Source organism: Momordica charantia (genome assembly GCF_013281855.1).
Source record: "Momordica charantia cultivar OHB3-1 chromosome 5 unlocalized genomic scaffold, Mcharantia_2.0 BLBB01000005.1, whole genome shotgun sequence".
Classification (NCBI taxonomy): Eukaryota; Viridiplantae; Streptophyta; class Magnoliopsida; order Cucurbitales; family Cucurbitaceae; genus Momordica; species Momordica charantia.
In genome coordinates, this window is record NW_028275163.1 from 9,646,106 (window position 1) to 9,671,796 (window position 25,691).

General features: G+C 34.6%; 1 protein-coding gene and 1 pseudogene across 2 annotated transcripts; both read right to left on the reverse strand.

Annotated features, from left to right (window-relative positions):
* Positions 1-2,773: 2,773 nt before the first annotated feature.
* On the reverse strand, positions 2,774-8,932 carry MCM2 (minichromosome maintenance (MCM2/3/5) family protein). 2 transcript variants are annotated; one of them, XM_088124590.1, is made up of 17 exons: positions 8,578-8,932; positions 8,290-8,468; positions 7,481-7,659; positions 7,191-7,380; positions 6,794-7,013; positions 6,508-6,715; positions 6,136-6,270; positions 5,846-6,037; positions 5,592-5,764; positions 5,312-5,500; positions 5,076-5,225; positions 4,680-4,764; positions 4,446-4,598; positions 4,230-4,355; positions 3,961-4,143; positions 3,184-3,345; positions 2,774-3,109 (listed from the first exon to the last, which is right to left on the reverse strand). In XM_088124590.1, exons 1-17 carry the CDS (start codon positions 8,802-8,804, stop codon positions 2,990-2,992), a joined length of 2,871 nt encoding a protein of 956 aa, XP_087980716.1. In that variant the 5' UTR covers positions 8,805-8,932; the 3' UTR covers positions 2,774-2,989. The 2 variants fall into 2 exon arrangements, with proteins under 2 accessions (XP_087980716.1, XP_022158737.1); XM_022303045.2 differs by having other exon boundaries at positions 5,076-5,192; positions 8,578-8,931.
* A 13,770-nt stretch (positions 8,933-22,702) lies between these two features.
* LOC111025201 (putative O-methyltransferase 3) lies at positions 22,703-23,870 on the reverse strand (annotated as a pseudogene).
* Between the last annotated feature and the right edge of the window lie 1,821 nt (positions 23,871-25,691).

A 25,691-nucleotide genomic window follows, 5' to 3' on the forward strand; every position in this document is an offset into this window, starting at 1 on the left:
CGATTATTCTATTTTCGATATCTGGAGCCCTACAATCTACCGTAAAACAAATTGGCTGCTTCAGATAGTGCCGAAAATGGAAACCTAACACTAAGTAACGAATATTTTTGAAGATACGAGCCAATAACCTTGATTCCTTCGAGATCCAAGACAACGATGATGTTGGTTGGTGATGGTGGATGCAAAACGTTGGAATAGATGAAATAGAATGTTCACTGTGGATGGATGAGACGAAGAGTCCGAGAATAGGGAGTGAACGGAGGGAGACAAATGGTTCGAGTATATAGGTTTAGGGTTTTATTTTGGGAATGTAGGGAGAGGAAGGGTCCGAAAATGAGAATGGGAAGATGTGGAATTTGAAACATGAGGGTAATAGAGTAATTTCACTTCTACAAATTTTAAAAGCGGTCATAAGTAAGGGTGGCTGGGTTGACAAATTAAGTTTTTTCAAAAGGGATCATAACTCCAATTTCATTATGGGTGGGTCATATATTCAAATTTCCCAAAAACACGCACCATCTTAAATTTTCATATGACACATGTAAATATGATTTCAATTTTCAAATGATGATATGATTTGTGGAAAATTTTGAAGCGAAGCTGCAATTTTTTAAATATTTGTATGTATTTTCTAAAGTAGTATTTTTAAATTATAAAAGAAAAGGCAAATTTTGGTCCCAGAAGTTTGGAGTAAGAATTTATTTGGTCCGTAAAGTTTTTAAAAAACCACGTCTGGTCTATAAAGTTTATAAAATTGTTCTAAATGGTTGCTAAAAATATTTTAATCGTTAGTTGACAAAGATATGTTGTTCATGATTTAATAACCCTCGTGTAATGTACAGTAATTGTATAGCAAGCATAAAAAGATCTTAGGGATTTAGTAACTAAAATGCTCCAATTTTTACTCAAATAGTGGGTAACCAATTTAGTATACTGTGATTTAATAACTAAGCAACTAAAATGACATAAAAGTGCTTAATAACAGGAATAAAGAGTAGTTTAAAGAAAGTTTATCAACCAGAGGTAAAAAGTGTGCGGTTATGTCCATTTTGCTACGTTGTTATTAATAGATACTCTAGTAATAAAGTTATTTTAACTGTAAAAAACAAACATAGTTCAGTGATAATTGATATATATCTCCAACCAAGAGGTTGTGAGCTTGATCCCTCATCCCCGCATGTTGTACTGAGAAGGAAAAAAAAAAAAAAAAATATATATATATATATATATGAAGTTGTTTGAGCTACTAACCAAATAAACTTGGTATCTTTTCGACTACATAAATTTTACATTAACCAAACTCTCGTTTGAATTAACGGAATATCAGAACAGTTTATAGCTATATTAGGCGTGTATTATCCCTAAGTACTCACACTCTATCCTAAAAGATGGATCTAATACAAATTAAAGTCATCCTCACCCTATTACAATACTCTGAAGGCTAATAAAGAGCTAGTTCAAGTATGGTGACCAGTCATCTGGAACTTTTAGAAAATGAACACAGACTTTAATCAAGCAAAACAACTTCATAAACTAGAAATCAATGTTACAAGCAAAAGTCTATAACCCGTCAATGTGTTTAGCTTAAACCCAACATAAAACAGTGAAATAAAAAAGAAAATGTACAGGGCAACCAACTATTAAAGGCAGTAGATCAGATTTCTTACATTGTGAATAAATTAAGCCAAGCCCACTTTATTGTTCATTGGCAAGCATTAAAGAGGTCATGAGTTGTTTGAAAGGAACTTAATTTCATGGCTTATTTATTCATAAATCAAATTCTCTTCAGATTGTTGCCTTTCTAGATGCAGATTGAGCTTGCAATGTGGATGACAGAAAATTAATCGCAGCTCACTCTATTTTTCTTGGTAATGATCTCATTCATGGTCCTAAAAAGTACCGTGTCGTAGCATGTTCAAGCACTGAATCAGAATATCGTTCACTTGCTCATACTAATGTTCAAATCAATTGGATTCAAGCTCTCCTCTCTGAGACTCCTATAGTATGGTGTGATAATATTAGTGCGTTGTCTCTTGCAGCCAATTCAGTATTTCATTCCCCTAATAAACATGTAGAACTTGATGTTCACGTTTTCAGAGATAAAGTCCCGAAGCAGCTCGATGTTAGATATGTTCCCTTTGTTTATTAGCCTATTGATGGCCTCACTAAACCTCTTACAGAAACAAGGTTCAGAGATTTAAGGGCACAATCTCAGTCACCATCTCGTTTGAGGGGATGTTAAGACGTCACATTAAACAACATAGTTTTTCTGTTTTGTTTCCCTTAATGAGGCGAAATCGTTTAGAATATTTTTATTTTATTATTTCTTTTATGTTTTCTATGGGTAGTTATTAACTGCCCCATCTATGATCGTGATTAGAGGTTAATGCCACTTTTTATTTGGTTTAAATGTATATTATACTCTCAGCAGGTAATGAATAATGGCCAAGTTTCGAAAGAGATAATTTCTCTCGACTCAGTTCGTCCATCTTTAGATTTGTGTTTTCTATAAATTCGCGACGAGAAATGAAACACATAAATAGAAAGTAAGATTAGTGAAACACTATTATGTTTTGCTCCTACTTTAAAATAGGGAAATTTAACACTTAAAAAGGGCTCTAAATGACCAATAACTTAGTTTGTCATTAATAATTTTGACATTTCAAGTTTTGAAAATACAGCCAGCTAATATATGAGAATTTGTAGGCATTTTAAAATAGTAATGAAGGCAGCCAAAGTTGGGAAAAGAAAGAGATTGCCTAAGATCATACACTATAGAAGGGAAGTTCTTCAACTTCGTTCTCAATCTGATTAAATTCAGATACCAAAACAGTAAACAAAATGTTCGAAGACATACAAAAGGCTAGTCCTTTGGATCCCAGGTAACGCAACTTCCTGTTCCTACCCATAACGTTTAAATCCTTTACAAATCTCATTACTTCAGTAAGATAACTCACCTATTTCCTATACCATTTTCAATCTTCATCCTTCATCCTGTGGCAAGGCGATGCCTGATTACTCCATGCTCTTCATCCAGCACAAAATTAGCACTTGCAAAATGAGAGCTGGTGAAGAAGGGTTTCAGATCATAAATTTCATGTTCCTGTGCCTGTATCAATATCAAATGTGTAAGTTCCAGATTTATCTACCTAAAATATAGAAAAGAATGAATGATATAATTACTTTGCTCTGAAGGTCTTCCAATTTCACATTGATGTCTGTAATCCCAGATGAGGATCCACTAACAATTTCCTCAAAGTAAAGTGCATTCTTCACAAGATCCCGGAGTAGATATAGTAGCAATTCGTTAAAATCCTTCTTGTAAGTCATATACTTTCTAAAGCTCTGCAAGATACCAAAAGGTCTTCAATATAACATACCGAATAAAAATCGGGTACAACATAGTTGATGGTTCAATTACGAGCATAGGAGGGGCATGGGAACTCTCGCTTTACCCTTGATTTGGCCATGTTGAAAGAATAGAAGCAATGAGAATAACAGAAAGCTATTTTACCCTAACTTTCATAAAACATATTGGCAGCCACATCATTGATCTTAAAATTTGAGTACCGAAATTAGCTAGTTTTAACCAAAAAAAAAAACAGCATTAAGAATTACAAAAAGTTATCTTAATCAGTAATATTACATAAAATTATCCGGAATATTAGCACTAGCAACAATTTAGGTCTTCAAATTTCTGAAGCCAATACTCCGCATCAGAACCACAGGGAATTCATAATCCAATAAAGAATAATCAAGAAATAATATTGGGTTATCTTATCGAGTATAATTTGAATATCCAAGTAGAATGTAAGCATTATTATTCAGGCATGGCATATCTTTGTGTAAAATATGAGTCGAGGAAGCCAATTGGTTAATTATTGTATATAAAATTGAACAGCCATATCAACATTTACAGAGGACATGCAGAGAGAGAGTGCAGTGACGCCCTTCAAATACCTTTTGCAGAGCTTTCTGCACCCCAAATTTTTGGGTTGAAATGAAAGAATCAAGTAACACACGAATTGCCATATCAACATCTTCTTGTGTGACGTGTTGTCTGAGGTGCATTCTTGCATGTGCTTCAGACATGCGTATCATTGACTCTATGTGCCTAACTGCAATAGGAACTCCTTGCCCATGCTATAATCACATTTCCATTGACAAAATCAAGGGCTCTTCATAAAGATACTATCAACAAACGAAAAAGAGGTAAAATGGAGCCTTACAGAAGATTCCCTTCGTAATTCTGCATAGACGTGTGTTAACTTATCCAAATCAGCATCATGCAACCTTGGGAAAACGTTCAACTTAGCATAAGTTATGTACTTCTTCAGCAGGTCCTGGGGGAGCACCTGGAAGAACAGTATTTAGGAAGTAATCATATTAGAGCAGAAGTCCACAGATTGACCAGCTAAGCGGATGACTAGGTACAAGAGAACGACCTCCGGATCCAGTGGCCTTGTAGAGTCTTGACTGTCCTCCTGAGACTCATTTATTGACTTATCATCAATATTAGCACCCTTTGGCTGTGATTTAAAATGACTATCGACCACAAATTTAGCAAGCATCTCGTCAGTTACAGGGTCTACCACATCCTGCAAATTATCAAATTCCCATTTAGTTACAATCAACTATTTAAATTTGAAGAAAGAAGCATTAAGTTTGTAAAAATTTACCTTAACAACACAGAGAATGTCAAATCGAGAAATGATAGGATCTGTCAACTCTACATTTTGTGAAAATGTTTTTGAGGAGTCGTACCTATAAAAAGGCAAGTTGATTAAAACAATGCAGTAATTTCAAAATAACTAAATAACTAGATGTGAAGGATGAGTAAAAAATAAGTAATCACTTTTTCACCATTTTGGTGAGGGAAAAGTGATTGGACAAAAACAAATCAAAGACATGCGAATCACAAAATTAAAATTGGGAGGGGGGGTTGGCAAGAAGTTGATGGTTCGCCCATCCCAGAGGTGATCGAATTTTTATGACTTGATGGTCATTCATTGATTCGTAGGATCATCTTCTTTCCTTCCATAATTACAAATCAAACACAAATGTATTTGCCATACCTGCCTCCCACGGGATTGGCAGCAGCAATGACAGAACATCTGGCCTGAAGAGAAGTGACTATTCCAGCTTTTGATATGCTAATGCTTTGCTGCTCCATTGCTTCATGGATACTCACCCTAATCACAGGTGAGAACTTTAATTCCAAGACACTGAAAATCTAAAACTCTTTAGGCTGGCAGGAGCCTAGATGAAATTGTACAACTCAGAATGTTGAATGGATGTTTGTTTTCCCTACCTGTCCTGATCATTCATTTTGTCAAACTCGTCAATAAGACAAATTCCTCTATCGGCTAATACAAGGGCACCTCCTTCTAGGGTCCACTCCCTTGTGACAGGATCCTTATGCACCGCTGCTGTGAGTCCTACAGCTGAAGCTCCTTTCCCTGTGGTATACACTGCTCTATGCCCAGTTTTCTCAACATACCTGGTAAAAATATATACAACTTAACGTTCGAGCAGCTGTAGATTATGCCATATGTTAAGTTAATCCCAAACTAATAAAACGTAGGTCTTACTTGAGAAATTGAGATTTGGCTGTGCCTGGATCACCTAGAAGAAGTACATTGATATCACCTCGTAACCGGTGTTTCCCTTCAACATTTTTTTCTTGGCCTCCAAACATTGCGAGGGCAATTGCTGTTTTTATGTCCTCGTGACCATAGATTGATGGTGCAATGGACTTGATTATCTGTTATTCATTCATACCAAATTAAAATGCTTAATCTTAACATTACAGGAACGTATTCATTACGTTCTAAATATAACTAACCCTTTCTCCAATTCTTGGGTCTTTAGCCAACTTCTCGATCTCTTCTTTGTCTTCCTGGGTAAGCTTGTAAGCAGAGAAGAGATCTTGCTTCTTGGTAACATGATTTGCTTCAACGACAGTGGAAAATACAGGAAAACCATTCTTTGTATTCAATGATAAGTCAAAATTGTTCGTATAAATGCCTGTGACTTCCTGAAGCCAATCAGATCATACATTAAAATCAGCAAGTATTACAAAAAAGTTAAAAAAAAAAGAAAAAGACTCGAGCACATTAAGGGCAGGGAACTTACGATTTCTTCCCCAGGACGGGCACAATCAATAAGATCATTCAATAGTATCACTTCCTTGTACCTTGGAAGCCGACCAGCTGGCACAATACCTGGACTTTCTTGGAGGGTTAGCTTTTGGTAATTCCTATATATAGTCTGCAGCATAACAACGAACGATGATTAAGAATCTGTTTAACATTGACTGAGGTTCAACTTTACTGCAAAAATGCTAAACAAAAATACATGACAAGAAACCATCTTATCCATCATCTTGCATTGGGGGAGCAGCCGAGGCAGATAAATAAATAATTCATTAAATGAGATCTATTGGTACAGAACTCCAACCTGTGGCTTCTCAACAAAAGAAACAGAGATTTAAAATAAATAATTCACCTGTTCAACATTTACAGTGAATGGCCCTTTTGATTGGCATTCAGGACAAGAACCGACCTTGACCTCTGAATAAGAATTCTGGAAAAATGGTCCCAATATTGTTCCACATTTATTACAATCATACTTCACCTGCTGCAACTGGGGGAATACACCAGATCGTCGGGTCACTACGCCCCCAATGCGAATCATGGTATTTAAATGAATTTGCCTACAATTGGAAATAGGATGATTAGGAAAATAAGAAAGGAAAAAATTATAATCGAGCACCATGAATCTTCCCAGATACCTAATATTTCGAATCTGATCATAGACTGGCAAGTTATTGATACGAACATAGATCTTTTGGTGGATATTCTTGTAGTTTGGATGTATTTCAAACACAACCTTCTTCGCAACATCTTCCATAACTTCTAAGACGGGTTGGGGTGCATCAGCCAACCAGATTGCAATATTTGGATGAACAAAGATAAACTGCTTGTAATCAATCTCCAGACTACACCTATTGGCTGCAAACCAAAATTTTAAGCAACCAGTCTTAGAAAAATGAGAGCATCATGAACATGATTCAAACAGATCATCTTAGAAAACAATATTTTTTTAAAATTATTTTACATAATAAACCAAATACTAAAAACCACCAAGGGATATTCACAAGTACAATCATGGCAGAAGTAGATGCTCACCTAACACCATCTCATTTATCAGTCGCATATACTCAAGCTCTCCATTTCCACTCTTTGGATTCACATATGTTTCCAAGAATTTTTTAAACTTTTTGCCTATAAAGCGCCGAACAGCATCCATAGTAACATGTTCTCTAAGTGGCCCTTGAACACGATACATCTCATTTTCATTTTCATCATCATCTTCATCCTAAAATTGAAATTAACTGGTTAGACCTAGAAATGGCTAACAATAATGTTGCGAGAATGCCACTATGAAGAAAATAAAGATGTGACATAGCCTTAACCACCTCATATTGGTCGTCAACAGAATGATCAGTCATGGGCACATCATCTCGCGAGTTTTCCCTTTGTGATCTACCAGGTGAACTTTGCATACCATCGATGTCATCATAGCTTCTTGCAGCAGCGGGAGGCCGAAAATCAGCTCTTGATCTTTTAGAAGGCCTGTAATTGTCATCTTCAGAGTCTGCATCGAACATTAAAACCGTCACATGCCATATGTAATATAGTTCTGACCATCCCCAAATAAATCAATGGGATAATAAATTTTCAGCTGCTAAGAGTAGCAAGGCATCATTAAGAAAATGCCTCTAACTTTAAGTTATTTCAGGAGGTTAGAACTCAAGAGATCTTCAAGAGATCATAAATTATGAGATGATCACAAGTAACCCATATAATAAAACATCTATTCTGGTGTACACCATCCAGAATTATTGTGCCACTAGAACATATGAGCAAGTTTCTTACAATGACGTTTTAAATATCAAAACTCATCCGGTAGAGTGAGTTCACTTCAATTAATTACTATGCATCTCAAGCTTTTGTACAGGAAAAATTAAGCTAAAGAATCAATAAATTGTATAATCCATACACTCGAGCATGAGCATTTCTAAAAGTCATAATTGGAATATCTAGCTTAAGAAACACATTAAAGAATACACGAATAAAAAGCAAGAGAAAAGAATTGTAAGCACGCGTAACTGAGTAACATACAATCATATTTTACATGTACTGCTTGATACGCGAGTGGACATGCTGAAATCGAGGAAATAATTAGTGTTCGCGATTCAGGAAGTACAGAGTCGGCAAAAATTACCATGATCATGTAATAGATGAGGAAGTTTCCGGCGAGTGGAGTGCGCATCGCGGGTGTCTAATTCTATCTCGGCAGCTCGTCTGTCCTCCATGATCTGACCCAAATCCCTCTCGTCCTCCAAAGAATCGTCGAGGCCCACGGACTCGTACTGGTCATGCTCGTCCATCCGGCGATAATCGCTGCATTGTCGGAAAATTAAGAACAAAACACACAAGATGGGTAATCCATGTGCAACAGATTTAGACGAAATTAAAAACAAATGGGGGGGTTTTAGTTCTAAGAACAGACTCCAAGAAATTGTCGTGGTAGAGATCCTCTCCGTCCTCGTCTTCGTCGGGGTCGGGCTCGTCTTGAATGATACGAGGATCAACGGCGGCTTCGTCCTCATCTGGGTAGTTGTCGGAAGCGTGGCTGGTATGAGGAAGCTGGTCGGTTTCGAAACCGGCGGAGGTGGTGGGGGAATCGGGCGTTGACGGCGGATTGCCGGAGTTGCCGCTGGGAGTTTCTCCAGCCATTGTTTCAGAGAAGGAGAGAGAGAAGGGAGAAGATGGAGTGTGGCCGGGCGCTGCAGTTCAGTGACCTAATCGCACTTTACTCTCATCGAGATGGTTGAGTTGTCTTGGCGGGAAGTTTTGGCGGGAAATGAGGTGGCTCACTTCCACTCCACGTCCGCTCTCCCTCTTTATTTTTATTGTAACAATTTATGTGTGCCAATGAATCTCCGACTTGATTAGAGGAGGTTGATATTGGCCCTTCTTTGTTCAAGATCATTAATTCTTTATTAAATAAAGGATTCGTTTCACCTTGTTTCTATTTCTTGTTTTTCCTTTCTAATTTTTTTTTTAAATCTAAAAGCCCGATTTCGTTTTTGGTCTTTGACTTTTTATTTTTAATTTTTCAAAAATAAGGTTATTTGATAACCTATTCAATTTTCGATTTTTTGTTTTTCAAAATCCATTTTGAAATTCTAGGTAAATTTGAAAAACAAAGAAAATAGTTTTCAAAAACAGATTTTTGTTTTTCAAAAATCTCATTAATACTCAACTTTTTTTTTCATATTTATCTCTAAAAAAATTATTTTTCACTTTATTTTTGTTTATTTTTAAATTTCTTTCTACAAACTTTATTTTTCTCCCTCTAAAATTTTCATATTTTAAATATTTATTATTATTTGTTTTTCTTCAAATTTTTATGTATTTTTTGTTTTCTAATAGACCAATTTCATTTCTCCCTCTAAAAATTTAACATTTTTCCTAGTTTTTCCTCTAAAAAATTTAATATTTTATAACTTTTCTTTCTCTTCGTAATCTATTTTTTCCTCTAAAAATTATATTTTATTTTCCCATTTAATTTTCCTAACTTTTATTTATCTTTGTATTTATTTATTTTCTATGAAAATTATATTTTAAATGTTGTTTTAATCTCTAAATTTGTTTCCACTGTCATTTTCTCTTTATTTATATCTTTTTTTTCCAAAATTTTTCTCTTTTGGTCTTTAACTTAAATTCTAAAAATAATTAAAAACAATTATAAAACTCATAATTTTTCTTGAGAACATCTCTCGGACCCAAGAACGAGGTGGAGACGGAAACTAAAAATTTTCACCAGCCCGAGAATAGGGGAGAGCATCCTCACTCGCACCCATACCATTATCATTTCTAGTCTACATAAAATTTTCTCTCTAATATGTATTTTCAATTTTCTAACTTTTTAAAAACTAAAAACTTAAAATGGTTACCAAACATGTTTTAGTTTTTTGTTTTTTAAAAACCGAAAACCAAAAATAAAAAACTAAGGGCATGTTTGATAACTATTTCGTTTTTTGTTTTTAGTTTTTCAAAAACAGGATTGTTTGATAACCAATTCAATTTTTTGTTTTTTGTTTTTCAAAAACCATTTTGAAATTTTATATAAATTTCAAAAACAAAAAAAATAGTTTTCAAAAACAGGTTTTTGTGATAAAAAGTCGTGAGTTCGAATCCTATTGTCAATTTCAAACTCTAGTATTATAGGATCGTTAGGATTAAACTCAATTTTTTGCTCATGTCGTTTGACCATCAATCTGGAAACCAATTTTTCATGATTAATATACTAGCTTTCAAACTTTATAGAATTGAAACTTTTGAGATAAATTGTAACACGAGATTTTGACTGTATAAGTTCTTGTAGTTTAGAGGTGATTTGTATATTTTGTTTTATTTAATGGTTGAATTGCCTAGTTTGGTAAGCTTAGAGGGTCGTCTTGTAACCTCTTCTATAGTTTAAGGGTGGTTTTTAGAATTTCCTAAAAAGAATCCATGTAAGGTAAAAGACATTAATTTTTTTTGTGCTAATATATATATATATATATATATATATATATTGTGTTAAATTACAAGTTTAATTACAATGGTTGTCTACTAATTAGTCTTAAAATTTAAAAATTTTCAATTACGTCTTTAAACTTCCGATTAATTGTAATGAAGTTCATGTCGTTAATATAATCTTATCATAACAGTATAGGTGAATAGAGTTACTTACTAAACTAAAAATTTTTATTTTGCAACTTTATCTAAAATTAATTCTAATCTTACCAATCAAACATACAACTTAAATTTTCAAATTCACAAATCACCTATTATGCAATCTAACACCGAATGTAGTTTTCACTGCAGCCCAGCCCCACGCCCGCAACTCCCATCACTCGAAAAATACAAAATGTAAAAAAAGAATAATAATAAAAGAAAAGAAAAAGAGGTCGGTTTGTCAAAAACCGACCGAACCGACAAAAAGTTGATCGCGGGGGCTTCTCCTATTCAATCGGTTGGTTTCCATTTTTAGGAATTGATCATATGTTGGTCGCTGAGGGTTTTGGATCGACGCGAGATCGATGTACACCCCTAATAAATAGAAATTAAGACATTGATTTTATTCTTTTTCACAATGATACCCATCATCTAGAAGATTGAAAGACGAATAGTTGAAGGATGCGATCGAAGACAAATTAAAAGTCCTTTCATTTCTTTTGAATGGTCGACTTTTTCCAATGCATATTTGTAAATTTTTCTTTCTCATTTCCAACCTTCAAAATTTTTCTTGGGAAGAATTCTTTCACGGCCGGTTGTTAGGGCCGAGAAAAACATTTATTCTCTTTCCTATCAAATTTAGGCTTCCTTTGATTTTTTCCTTCTTCCATGCCCATTATGTCTTTTGTATTTTTTTGAATGGGCCAGACTCTTTTTAGAATGAAATTTTGCCTTTAAACTTCAAATGAGTCATAAGAATCCAACCTTTGCATTTCCAATTTCTAGTTGAATTTCTTTCGGGGAGGTTTCCACAAATTTTGGTCTTTATTCAAGTACTAGCACGGAAGGCGCTTTGTGGATGTTATAGGAAGGAAAACGATCCAAACGAGATGAGAGGTCGGACCACGAAGCTCGAGATCATCGACGAATGGGGGCCAGCCCATATGTAGGGGCCGGCCGCCGGCCGCCTGTCTTGGCCTTCAGGTCAAGACAAGACCCGATCTCCTCCACCCGGTCCTTACATCAACCGATCAAATACCTCTTCTTTGGGCCTAGTAGTCTCTCTCTGCTGCAACCTACAGGTCAATGGGCCTGCATAATTAACATCTAGGGCTCATTTAGAAGATTCTAGAACCTTCCAAGCGACTATAAAACAATCATGCTGCCTAACCTAAGGTAAGCCGAATTCAACCCTTGAATTCTATGACTCTACTACTCCCCCTTGCTAACTTAGGCATCGGAGCCCATGTGACAAGCTTCATACTGGTCTAGCCTTGTTCGGTTTTACAGGTCTTCGAGTCCCTGATAATCAAGCTTGGTGCGAACCTCGGGAGGAACCGGGTGAGTATAATCCACGCATCAACAGTGGAGATTCAACTTGCAGTGAACAAAAGAAAATTGGGATTCTTTTAAAGTGAAGAAAAGAATATTAGGATGGTACCTTTTGGGATTCTTTTAAAGTGAAGAAAAGAATATTAGGATTCTAAAAGGTACATTCTTAGTTTATTTTAATTCTGAATAAAATCAATGTGGATCTAAAATTTGATTTCTAATTAGTTTTAAAATCAAAGTCTTCTGGTAGGGGTGAACTATTCATTCCTATCATTATGGAATAGCACCACACTTCTTTATTAAGGCCACTGTTTCAAATTCTCTCAAACGCCTCTTCTTTGTCAGGATGTCCATGAGTAACTTCACATAATTAGACATCTATTCTATTGCCTCCTTCAATGAGATGTTGATGTGCAGTTGTTTCAAGACCTAGAAACTTTTTGAACTGAGTATCTTGATTTTTCTCTACGTAATTACAATTTGAGCTAACTCTCTAGATTAGCTGCAGGATTTTTCTCTTCCACTTTTTTTGGGTCATTTTCTGCTTCTTTGTGCACCTTGGGTAGTTCCTCATGTTGTGAATTCAATTTCCTAGTGATTTCTTCCTCCACATTGCTACGAGCTGCCTTTAGTGTAGGGTTTAGCCATTCCTTCCACTTCTTAATGTTACAGTCTTGCACTGCTTATCTTTTCCTTCCCTCTTTGGAGCTTCAGTTTCACTAGGCAGAGACTCTTGAGGTATATTTCTCAATTCAATACCCCAGCTACCCTAATTGAATCTTCTTATTTCGTTATGAAGTTTTATTTCATAAGATTTTCCCAAGGTGCTAGATGGAGCTTACACATGCTTTTGAGGTTGCTGTATAGGAGCAAAAAATCTAGAGGGTAATTTGTCCTCTATGATAACTATTGTAAGTTTGTGTTTGTATATTAGCCTTTTTAAGAAAAATTTGGATGCTAGCACCACCCTGGTTAGAAGTGCTGGCATAAGGATTATTTATGTTGGCATTTTGTTTCCCTACCTAACACAGAGATGCTGAATTAATTGGGTAAGAGTCAAATATGTGTGTCTCTTTGTAATAAACAGAAGAGACAATGTTATTTTGATTAAAATTTGGTATTGAATGTCATTCATGACCATAGTCTTAAAGGATGTTGGATATAGAAGCAATCTGAGCACTCATGGTTATTAAGTGTAGGATTTAAAATCCAAATTCAAATTCAATTTAAATTTGAAATGGGGAGTAGTTAAGTAACTGCTTCTCCTCTAGAATCTCTTCACTCTCTCTCACTGGTTGTGTGTCATACGAGGTGTGTGGGTTAGTCCAAAACATAGAGAAAGAATTCCTGGAAAACACAAAGAAAGAATTTGGCAGAGACATTTTTTTCTTCTACCCATAAGAACCTAGAGTTCTGTTGTCTCAAATTTGTTCTCCACTTAAAGGATTTAGGCGGTGAATCGTGAGATTTTTTCGTTCGTGATTGATCTTCGACTGCGACTTAGTTTTCATGGGTTTCGCTGTGACGTTACAAAAGGTTAGTATCCTATCCCAAGAAAAATCCAACAGTTGTACCATGTGGAGTGGTTGTTTGCAACCACAAAATTCCAACAGTTCTTTATGAAATTTTTAAAAGTTTATAACTAATTCAATACTCGACGAAATAATGCATATCATATACCGTTGGAAGGCTCTTGAAACATACTTTATAAATAAGCAAAGTACATACAGAAAAGATCACTTCATAGAAACAAAATTGGAAGCGAAAATAACAGCATGCTTTAAAAAAAACTCAAAGAGAATAAAAAACACCAAAACTAAACTGGCAATTAATCTCTAGTAGAAAAATACATGCATCACAATCATCTTTAAAAGTAACACCAACACATGCTTTGACAAAGATCGGTATGAAACTAAGCATTTTGTTACAGTATTACAGGAATATACTAAGCTCATAGACAAAAGCTTTGGTCACTATTTCATAAAAGTAATCTCCATTGTGTTGACTCCAGACATTATCTCAGAAGGTCTTAAGGCACTCGAGCGGTAAGATTGATCTTAAGACACTCAGTCTTTGATCATTTAGCTGTAAACCTCCTTCCCAAATAATCATTTGAAGCTGATTATTAAAACAGAAAATAATGTAACAATGAGATGATTTGGAAACTTAGTGAAATTTCGACTCGATGTTGAACAAAATAATTATGATAAAACTTATTTGAAAATTGTAAAATAATAAGGGTTGGTGTGTTATGCATGTAAATTGATAAATGTGTTAATATGACTTGTGGACTCTGAAAATATGGCATCTGCTTCAAAAAATATAATTGTTGAATTGAACAAAGGGGAGAAGCTTAATGGGGATAACTATGAAATTCGGGCAATGAAAATCCAGTATGTACTGGAAGAGCAAGAGGCTTAGAAGTGTTAAGCAATGTGTTGATTGAGCTTGAGGAGGACAATAGTGTTCAACACAGGAGGGACAAAGAGACTTATGAAGTATGGAAAAAGAAAAACGCACTTGCTCGCATAACGTTGCTGAGCAGCATGGACAACGATGTCATGCATGAGTTTCGCTCTTATGATCTTGCCCAGGGCATGTGGGATGCGTTAAAGTTGAAATTTGGTGAAACTTCTATCACTAATGTCAGTCAACTTATCTTCAAGCTTGACACTATTGCGATTAGTGAGCTGAAAGAACCTAGTCATGTCCTGACTGATGAACAACATGTTAAACCTGATATTCGATCTCTTTCCTATGGCGGAGAGCACATGGAGGTGCATCTTACTCGTGATGAGGTAATTAAACCTCTTAATTGTTGGGTTTTATGCCCTAAACTCGTGGTTTGTAAATATAAAACAAATACTCATTCAATGAAGTTGTTATTGTTGTTTCTCTTAGAATTGCATTAACCCAAATCCAATAAACTAACATCTGAGGTTATGTCATGTAACCGGAACAGTATATAACTTATATACAGTATATATTTAATATATAACGTATATATTTGATATACAGGTGGATAATGTTCCAGTAGTAACCTAAAGGGTTTATAGTATATGGATAAGGTTGGGTATCGTATCCTGGTAACACTATGGATATGACCTACTTTATAATAGTTACAAATGACTTGATCCAGGTCGTTCGTGTGGAGACATGCGAATGGGGTATCCTATACAATGAGTTTGTATAAGATCGGACCGCGAAATAATTAATCTTTAGCTGTAACACCGTTGGCTAATAGATTAATATTCCAATAGGATGACTAGGTCACTCGATATCAATCCTTAGTGAGTTATGGACTCCTTTGATTTGTATGGGTGAGAGTGGCCCGAGTCGCTAACTCAATATTCCTACTATTTTGGGGACGAGGCCGAGTGGGGAGCTGGGAACATAACTATACAAGATGAAATTCACCGATTCCCGACTTTAAAGTAAGTAGATGAGTGTTCTCATAAGTGCTGACTCTGGGACTTGAAAAAGGGGCCCCACCCTCTCACTGGCCCGAGAGGAACTTCCAGTTATTGGTTGGACCATAACCGGGTTGTTCATTAGAGGATCGGCGGTACTTAAGGTACAAGATGTAACACATAGGTAAAACGATAATTTGACCTAACTGTGGTTACGAATACTCGTGAATGATTGACTTACCATTAATGGTCAAAATTCATGGACGCAAAATATTTTACAGTGAGAAGAATGAGACTATTGGGTCTTTAGTGGAGTGACCAACAGTTAACGAATGTTGATTAATATGGTTAATGAGTTTAATCAATTAATCTCGTATTGTTGGAGCTTCCGATCTGTAGGTTCATTAGGTCCTCTTGCTAGCTCGTAAAGGATAAATAAGAACATTTAGTCTTGAAAAGAATTTGAATTGTTCAAATTTGTTAACGGAAATTAGAGTTAATTGTATGAGATGCAATTAACATAATGTATGTTGGTACATTGTAATATAAAGTTAATTTTGAATTGGATTCAAAATTATGAGAGAGATGGATATTAGAATTTGATTATATTATGGTTGATTAATTTAAGTTTAGTTTGATTAAATATGATTTAATTAAATTAATGGGATATGCTAATTTGGTTAAATTAAATTAGATTTAATTAAATTAAATTAATAATTTTTTTGTAATTATTTAAATTAGATTTAATTAATTAAATTAGATTTAATTAAAATTAATTTAATTAAAATTAATTTAATTAAATTAAAAAAAGTTAAAAAGAAAATGGGATCCTCCCACTTTCCACTATTAATGGTGGAAAGTGGGGGTGGGAAGTGGGAAGTGAGTGAGGAAGTTGTGACTTCCCCCTCACTCTTTCTTCCCCATAAAATGGAGGTTCTCCCAATTTCTTTTCAGTCACCCGAATGTCGGTTGAATGAGTTTCCGAAACTCCAACGAGAAAATCTCTCTGTCGATTTCTCAATTTCCCTTTCAATTATAAGACGGTTCCCACAAACCGAGTTCTTAACATCCAGAGGATAGCGAGAAAGAATTTTTGGTGGCATTAGTGTCTACATTGAAGAAGTGTCTTTAAAGGTATGTATCACTAACTTTCGTTTTGATCATGCTTATGTCTTTTCTTCTTTGTAATTCTAAAACAAGATTTAAGCACACGCGTTCGCGCGCTTCCACTGCGGGATCCGATCCCTACATTAATGATGTTATGACAAACGTTGAAGCCTATGTGGCTGGCCCTAGTTCTTGTGGGAACAAAGGGTACAAGCATAAACATCAAGAAGTTTTTAAGGGGAAAGGAGATCATAGGATTAAGAAACGCAAGCAAGGTCAAAAAAATAAGGTAAAGGGAAATGTCTCATAGTTCGTCCTAAATACAAGAAAGCAAACACCAAGTGCTATAAATGTCACCAAAATGGTCATTATGCTCGTGAGTGTACTGACCCAATAAGGTTCAAACTTTCAAAACGTTTAATATTTGTTCTTTTACTTCTGAAAGTTGTGTTTTCAGCTCTGTTTTGTTGACTGACTCTCATCCTCTGTGGACTGTAGACTTAGGGGCAACCGACCACATAGCTAAAGATCGTGGGGTATATGTAGAATTTCGTCGAATTTCATCAGGAGCTAGGTGGTTGAATGTAGGAAATAATGCTCGAGTGCCTGTAAAGGGCATTGGTTCCTGCAAGTTGAACATGCGGAATTGACGCACTTTACTTTTGGATGATGTGTTGTATGCACTTGATATTCGGCGAAATTTGCTTTCTGTTACTGTCATTCTCAAACTTGGTTACACTTTTACATTGATTGGAAACTCGATATACATTATGGTTATGGTTTTATTTTTAATGGTTTTATTGTATTGGATGTTGTTGAGACGATATCTTACAATTATGCAAGTTTTTCCCTTATAACATCATCTATTAATACCAATGTTGACATGACTGTGGCATGCTAGATTAGGTCATATAGATCAACATAAAATGACTAGATTGGCTAAGGAAGGTATATTAGGTCAATTTGACAAAATAGAATTACCTTTATGTGAAAGCTGTCTAGCGGGAAAAATGACAAGAAAACCATTTGGTAAGGGAACTAGGGCTGAAACTCCATTGCAATTGAGTATAAAGAATATATATGGAAGTGAATATTTTATCACTTTCATAGATGATTACATACGTTATGGTCATGTTTATTTGATTTACCACAAGTCTGAAGCATTATAATGTTTTAGAAAATTTGTAAACTTAGTGAAAAATTAATTAGATAAAAAGGTTAAGTCCTTAAGAACTGGCCTAGGGCGTGAATATCTTGTTGGGTGTGTTGCCCTAAACTCGTAGTTTATATTTTGTGTAAAAACAAATGTATATTCAATAAAGTTTTATTCAATAAAGTTGTTGTTGAACTCATAGCATTGCATTGTCCAAAATCCAATAAACTAAACATCCGAGGTTATTTTAGTGTAACCGGGACAGTATATGTACTGTGTATATATTTGATATACTGGGTATATATTTGATATACCCCTGATATACGAGGTATATATTTGATATACCCTTAATATACAAGTGGATAATGTCCCGTGAATAACCTAAAAGGTCTATAGTATATGGATAAAGATGGGTACCTTATCCTGACAACACTATGGATATGGCCCACTCTGTAAAGGTTACAAACCACTCGATCCAGGTCGTTGGTGTGAAGACATGCGAGTGAGGGTATCCTATACAATGAGTTTGTATAAGACCGGACCACGAAATAACCATTCTTTAGATGTAACACCGTTAACTAATAGATTGTTGTTTCTTAGGATGACCAGACAACTCATTCTCAATCCTTAGTGAGTTATGGACTCCTGCCCATGAGGGCTCGTCCTTTGATCTGTATGGGTGAGAGTGGCCCGAGTTGCCGATTCAATATTCCTACCATTTTGGGGACGAGACCGAGTGGGGAGCTGAGAACATAACTTCACAAGATGGAATTCACTCCTCCCCGACTTTAGGGGAGTAGATGAGTGTTCTCTTAAATGCTGACTCCGGGACTTGAACAAGGGGCCCCACCCTCTCATTGGCTCGAGAGGGACTTCCGGTTATTGGTCGGACCATAACCGGGTTGTTTATTAGAGGAGTAGTGGTATTTAAGGAGTAAGATGTAACTCAGGGGTAAAACGGTAATTTGACCCAACTTGAGTTACGAGCACTCGTGAAGGATTGACTCGTTGTTAATGGTCGTATATCCGTGGACATGAAAATATTCTGCAGTGAGAAGAGTGCAACTGCGGGTCTTTAGTGGAGTGACCCGTAGTTAACGAATGTTGATTAACTCGGTAAATGAGTTTGACCGATTAATCTTGTATCGTTGGAGCTTCTGATCTGTAGGTCCATTAGGTCTCCTTGCTAGCTCTTAATGGGTAAAATGATGATCAAGTTTTTGGAAGAATTTGAACTGTTCAAATTGCTAAAGGGAACATATGTATATTGATACATTATAATATATAGTTAATTCTAAATTAAAACTATATATTATGAGATAAATTATTTGAATGAGATTCAAATAAAATTAATATGAATAAGATTCATATTAAATCTATAGGTTAAAATAATGTGCATAAGATGTACATTAGAACTATAGGTTATACGAGAGAAATGTTATAATTCTCTTTATGAGATAAATAATTAAGTGTTAATTATTTGATATATATATATATATATTAATTAATTATTATATATATTTATTATATATATAAATATTATTAATATTATTATTAATATTTAACTCCCTGCAAAATTGCAGGGGAGTGGGCAGTTAAGTGACGTGGGGTAACTCCCCATGTCACTACTTTTGTTTTCCTCTTTTGCTGTTCTGCAACGATACAGAAGAATAGAACAAAAAAGTTGAACTGCCATACTCTCTCAAGCTCTCTCAATCAAACTCTCCCTCTCGTTCCAAAGAAACACTCCCACAAGCGTGTTCTCAAAACCCAAGAGGATAGCAAGGAAGATCGTTTGGTGGTGTTCGTTCGGAAATCGTTGAAGAAACGTTCTTTAAAGGTATTGTTTTCCCTTGTGTTTTTCTTTAACCGTTTTGATTTTGTTTCCCAAATATCACGAACAACGGTCCGCTTCCGCTCCGGGATTCACATCCCTTCATATCTGTCTAATCAGTTTAGACAGCTATGTGACGGAAAGGGTATAGTAAGGTAGCTAACTACTCCTCGAACACCACAACAGAATGGAGTAGCTAAAATAAGAAGTAGAACTCTTCTTGAATTGGTCAGGTCAATAATGGCTCAAGCGAAATTGCTAATCACCTTTTGAGGTGATGCTTTATTGACTGTTGCTTATATCCTTAATCATGTGCCTTCCAAATCTGTTGCTTCCACACCTTATGAGTTATGGACTGCCGACGTTAGTGGTCTAAGGCCATGTGGTTGTGCTACTTATGTACATGAGTCATCCCATCTACATGGAAAATAAAGTCAAGAGGTAAAAAGAGTACATTTATAAGATACTCGGAACACTCAAAAGGATATGTGTTCATTGGTGAACAAGAAAGTGGAAGTGTAACTGAATTTGAATTACGAGATGTTACTTTCTTGGGATAGTCTCAGTGATGAGATATCTCTATTTGAAAATTATAGTCAGAATGATTTGCTTTCATCAAATCCATTGTGGGATAGTCTCAGTACTATGCCAACAGTATCTCATCCAAGTGAGAGATATCTAAACACTACGTGTGATTTGGAAGAACCACAAACCACTCGTGACTCAACTGACCGGTTGTCACGTGATTCAATGGAATCAATACGTGAACAATCAACGGAACCACAAATAAGATTCCGTAATCGTGGTAGAATACCGAAACGTCGTTCTAACAATGAAATTTATATGATTACACACGATGATGATGAAGAGCCGAGAAGTGTTCAAGAAGCTCTTCGATGTCCCAATAGAGAAAAATGGATGAAAGCATGGAAGAAGAAATGGAGTCAATGAAAGTCGATAATGTTTGGGAGTTAGTCGATCTCCCAAAAGGACGCAAAGCAATTGGTAACGAGTGGATTCTTAAGATTAAGCGTAAGGCTGACGACTCTATTGAAAGATATAAAGTCAAACTTGTAGCAAAAAGATTCACACAACAGGAAGAAATAAACTATGATGAGACTTTCTTATCTGTTGTGAAATTTACCTCTATAAGATTCATTCTAGCCATAATCACCCGTTTAGATTTGGAATTACATCAAATAGATGTAAAAATAGCATTTCTAAATGGTGAATTAGAAGAAGAAATTTACATGCAGCAACCCATCAGTTTTGTTACCGAAGGACAAGAAGATAATATATGTAAATTAATTAGGTCAATTTATGACCTTAAACAATCTTCGAGATAGTGGTACATCAGATTTCACGAAGTAATCATCTTTTATATATATATATAGTTATAGGTTTGCCCATGTCACTTTATAAATTGAAATCAAATATGATTCATCATTTTCTTTTCAATTCTATATTCAAATTTCATCTTTGTTGTGAGTCTTATCTATTTACATGAACTTTGAAATTCTAACATTTTTCATATTTCACCATTAAATTTAATTAAATACAAAAATGATTTTAAAAATAATTTATTTAAATAAAAGCAAAACTTTTTATATTTTTAAAATCTACCCTGTGTGGTGCATTTAAGTTTTATTCTTCTAAACAAAATTTTCAATATCCATAATTTATTTATCCTAAATCTTAGGAAATTTTAAAACTAATTTAAAAATATAAATATTTTCATATTTTACTTCTTAATAATCAATAATATATTTGGTTAACTTTCATCTATATAATTTTTATCTACAAATTATTAATTTAATTTTTTTTTCATTATTATTGTATGATAATATCTCAAAGTAAAATTATTATATCATAGAATAATATTAAAAGTTTTGTTCTCCCAAACTTTTGAAATTTTAACCCTTTTCATATTTGAGCACTAAACCTAATTAAAAATACAAATTTTAATTTTAAAATTAATTTATATAAATAAAGGCAAAATTTTTTATATTCTTAATCTTTCATGTTTCATTCATGTAATTTTAAAAAATTATTATATCATAGAATATTTTAATTTTTTGTTCTCCTAAAAAATGTAAAGTAGTTAATTTTAAAATAATTTTAAAATGTAATTCTTTTCCTTATTGTTTATATAATAATATTTCAAGAATTTGGATATCCATTCATTTACAAAATTGAAAAGCTTGAAAATTCATTTATTTAAAAATAAAATTTTATATATCTAAAAGATTGATGGAGGTAGCATAAAGTTTTCCTTTTAATTTTAATAAATGATTAACTATTTAATAAAGTGGGTGATAAATTTGTGTGTTTAATGAGTGATATCTGTGGGGGTATTAATGGAGGAGGAAGAAAGTTGTTGTTTTCCCTTTTGTTAGGTGAGTGCATGCGTTTTGGGCATAGGTTTGTGGATGAATTTTTATTAGATGGTTTTAATTAATAAATTGATAGTTTAAGTATTATATAAAAAAAAAAGGTTAAAATTGTCCAAAAAATATGTTTATTCCATACTTGTATATATATATGATAGATTATAGATATAGATTTAGTGATGGTAAGGACCAAACGGGAAAGAAAAAAATAATACTCAAAACTTTAGGAACTAAATTATATATTTAACCTTTTTTACTTTAAAAGATTTAGAGATTAACTTTGAAAGTTTAGAAACTAAAAATTGAATGGATTAAAACAAACTTTTAAAAGTTTATAGATCTAAATGAAATAATTTGGAAACTTCAAGAACCAAAATAGTTGTTTTTTTTTCTTTTTAATTTAAGAATCAAAATAGTATTTAAATCAACATAATATATATATACGACATGTGGGGGTGGGGTTTCGTACTCATGGCCTCTTAGTTAGAGAGATATGTCAATTACCACGGAGCTATGCTTGTTCTGGCCATAATAGATAAATATTTTATTATGATTTCTCATCATCTTTCATTTGGATGGATTTTTATTCCAATTCTCCTTTACAATAATAACTAAACAAGAGCACATTTCTTATTAGGTTTGTGATGTCATAACGGATGAGACTTTGGAAAATGGTTCAATTATTAAGGATACACCTCAATGAGAGACCTTAAACCCGACATAGAAATTATCTTGTAGTCGCTAAAACCAGCGGCCAAGAAGAGATTCTTCCATTCTCTCTCATTTCTCTCTTTACCCGTGAGAATTGACATCATAAACACATCATCACAGAGTTGAGTTTCAATTGACTCCTTGTCTTCTATCTGGTTCTTCATCACCATCTCTATAATTATCACCTTTCCGCCCTCAGCTCTATTTGGAATTGCATATCTACACTTCTTCAATATTTGAATACTTTCTTCATCATTCCAATCGCGTAGAAACCACTGATTATATCAAAGTTTCCATAAAAGTACTCTAAGGTTAAAAAATGATTTTTACTAATTTTGGAAATACCGTTAGATGAAAAATATCAATATACCTTGAATAAGACTGCATTTGTTAGTGGAATTTTTGCTTAAAAAATGTTTCCTCCAACGAAGTTCAAGTTTTTTGTGGTTTGTTGGAGTTTAGCAACCACGTGCGGTAGATCAAATACAGTGCAAGTGATGTGTGGGAATGCCTCCACAATGGCCTTGGCCATAAAGCCTCTACTGCCACCAACATCGACCAGTGACTTCAACCCCTCAAACACCGTCACTATTCTCCCAATCAGTTGAGAATCAAACATCATTGCCTGATTAAATGTATTCCTGAAATCAGGTTCTTGTGCAACATAATCCCATAATGACTTCTTGTTAGCCATTTCAAAGGGACAACTGTAACGCTCATCTGAGCTACATAACCAACTGCTCATGGTTTACCAAGAAGCCATCATGGCTTGATCGAAAATCAAATGCAAGAAAGGTATGTGTTCGAATGACGTGTTGTGGCGGAGTAGAAGACGAGAAGGCGATGTGAGAGTGTACTTCGCTTCTTGCTCATTCTCATCGTGAGTTTGAGCGAAGAAGCCAGAATGAACCAGCAAGTGCATGAGTCGGCCAAGACAATGAGCTTTAGAGGGTTGAATATGGAGTGCTTCCACTAAATTGGAAAGGCTCATGGGTTGGCCATGGCTATGGATGATGTCCGGTATACCCAATTCAACAACACATTTTAGAGACATAGAGTTGATATATTTGAAAGCATGATTCCAAATGTGGGCTTGAGCTTGAAGTAATTCTATGTTCTCTCCCATTACATCAAACTCTCAATTACTATATCACGCAGGACTTGTTTTCAATCGAAAGAACCCCACCTCTATATATAGACAAGAACCAACTTCCAAATCAAATCTAGCTTATTGAAATTAAACAAATTTGAATTCATCTATTTGTCTTAGATAAATAAATAAATTCATTTATTAATATATTTTGATTATACCAAAGCAAACAATTTCAGTGGAAACTCGCCTCTAAATTAGAAAATTACTAGTGAAAGAACAAATAAATCACCCAACAAAATTCAACCAAAAAAGCATACAAAATCTAAACCAACTATAAAATCAAGCTGGGTAAGAAAAAGTTAACCAACTAAAACCCATCCAACAAAAAAATTAAGGAAAGCAAAAACTTTATTCACAAGAAAAAGAAAGTAAATTAATTTTACCCCTCATTTAAACTCAATTAATCTTCCCTTCTTCCACTATCTATCAGATTCAAATGCACCATTCCCTTCCCATCCCCCAATCAGTTGAATTTAATTTAAGAGTTTTAATGCCCCTTCCCCCTTTTTTTAGTTCAACATGTCCCCCTCCCCTATCAATTGAATTTAACTATAGAGAGTTTAATGGTCTTAGATGGTTCGCCCACAAAAAGGCTAAAACCAGTAGCCTTGGTGTACTTGAGTTATTATTATTATTATTATTTTAATTTATGGACCCGACGAGTAGACTTTCGCCCTGTAACTCCTTCGCAGCCTTGATTTGAGCTCGTGATTTGGCGACCAGGAATTGGTGGGAGGTTGGCGCTGCAAGCTGACTTGCACAACTGCGGTTTGCGACACCAGCCACCTTAGAGGTGCCTTAATTTTGAGGGTTCTATTTGCATGGCGAGCTGGATTACTGAGGAGAATGAGTCATAGCTATATTGTTGGTAAGGATGACTTGAATCTCCTTTCTCATGGATGACGCCAAATGTTGTGTAATGAAATTCGATAAGGTCAAACTTGGTCAAGGTATGATAGAGGGAATAAGCTTGAGTACCTTAGTAAAGAAAGACTTGCTTAAGAGAGACAAACACTTCGAAGCTCAAGTTAGTTTAAGCTCAAAGTTAATATGGAGTTCGAGATAGAAATCGATACTTGATGTGGAGGTGAGACCCTCTATTATAGATTGGGGATCTGATAGGCCATCTAACAGCTGGTTATTGGTGTTATCTTGAAGGTTGGGCATGTTAGGTGCCCAATGTCGAACTCAGATGACAGTCACCCTGCAGGGAAGTATCCCGTCGTAGCGCTTTGCAGTTAAGTAAGGCAGGTCAAACCTGTCCAAGATAGTTCTCTAGGTTGACTTGAGTCTCGCTGGCCTTTTTCTTTCCTCCATGTTGGCAAGACTATTTTCTACCCCAACAAATTGGTTTTTCAAGTAGGTATAAAACATAATAAAACATAGCACTGTCGTATGAGATTTAGCCAAATCATATGAATAAAAATTCAAACTTCCTAAATTATAGGACCAAACTGAAGCTATGCCAAATCATGATGGCTAAATTAAAAATTCAAACTGGAAGGATAAATTAAAAATTTGCCCAAATGAGAGGGATAAATTTTATAATTTTAAAAAAATGCGTAATCTCTCAATATTTAAAATTTAACTACCGTATATATATTTTTTACTTTTTTTTAGTATGTTTGTATTTATATTTTATGTTTTTATTTAATTCATTGCACTGAAATTGATTTATTTATGGATTAGGAAAAAGACGTGGGTTTGAACTCATCCTCTTAATAGAGGTTACTACATATTTACTAATCGAAATTTCACGTAAGCAAATTTGAACATGCTCTAACTGTGACCAAGTTTCTCTAAGGTGT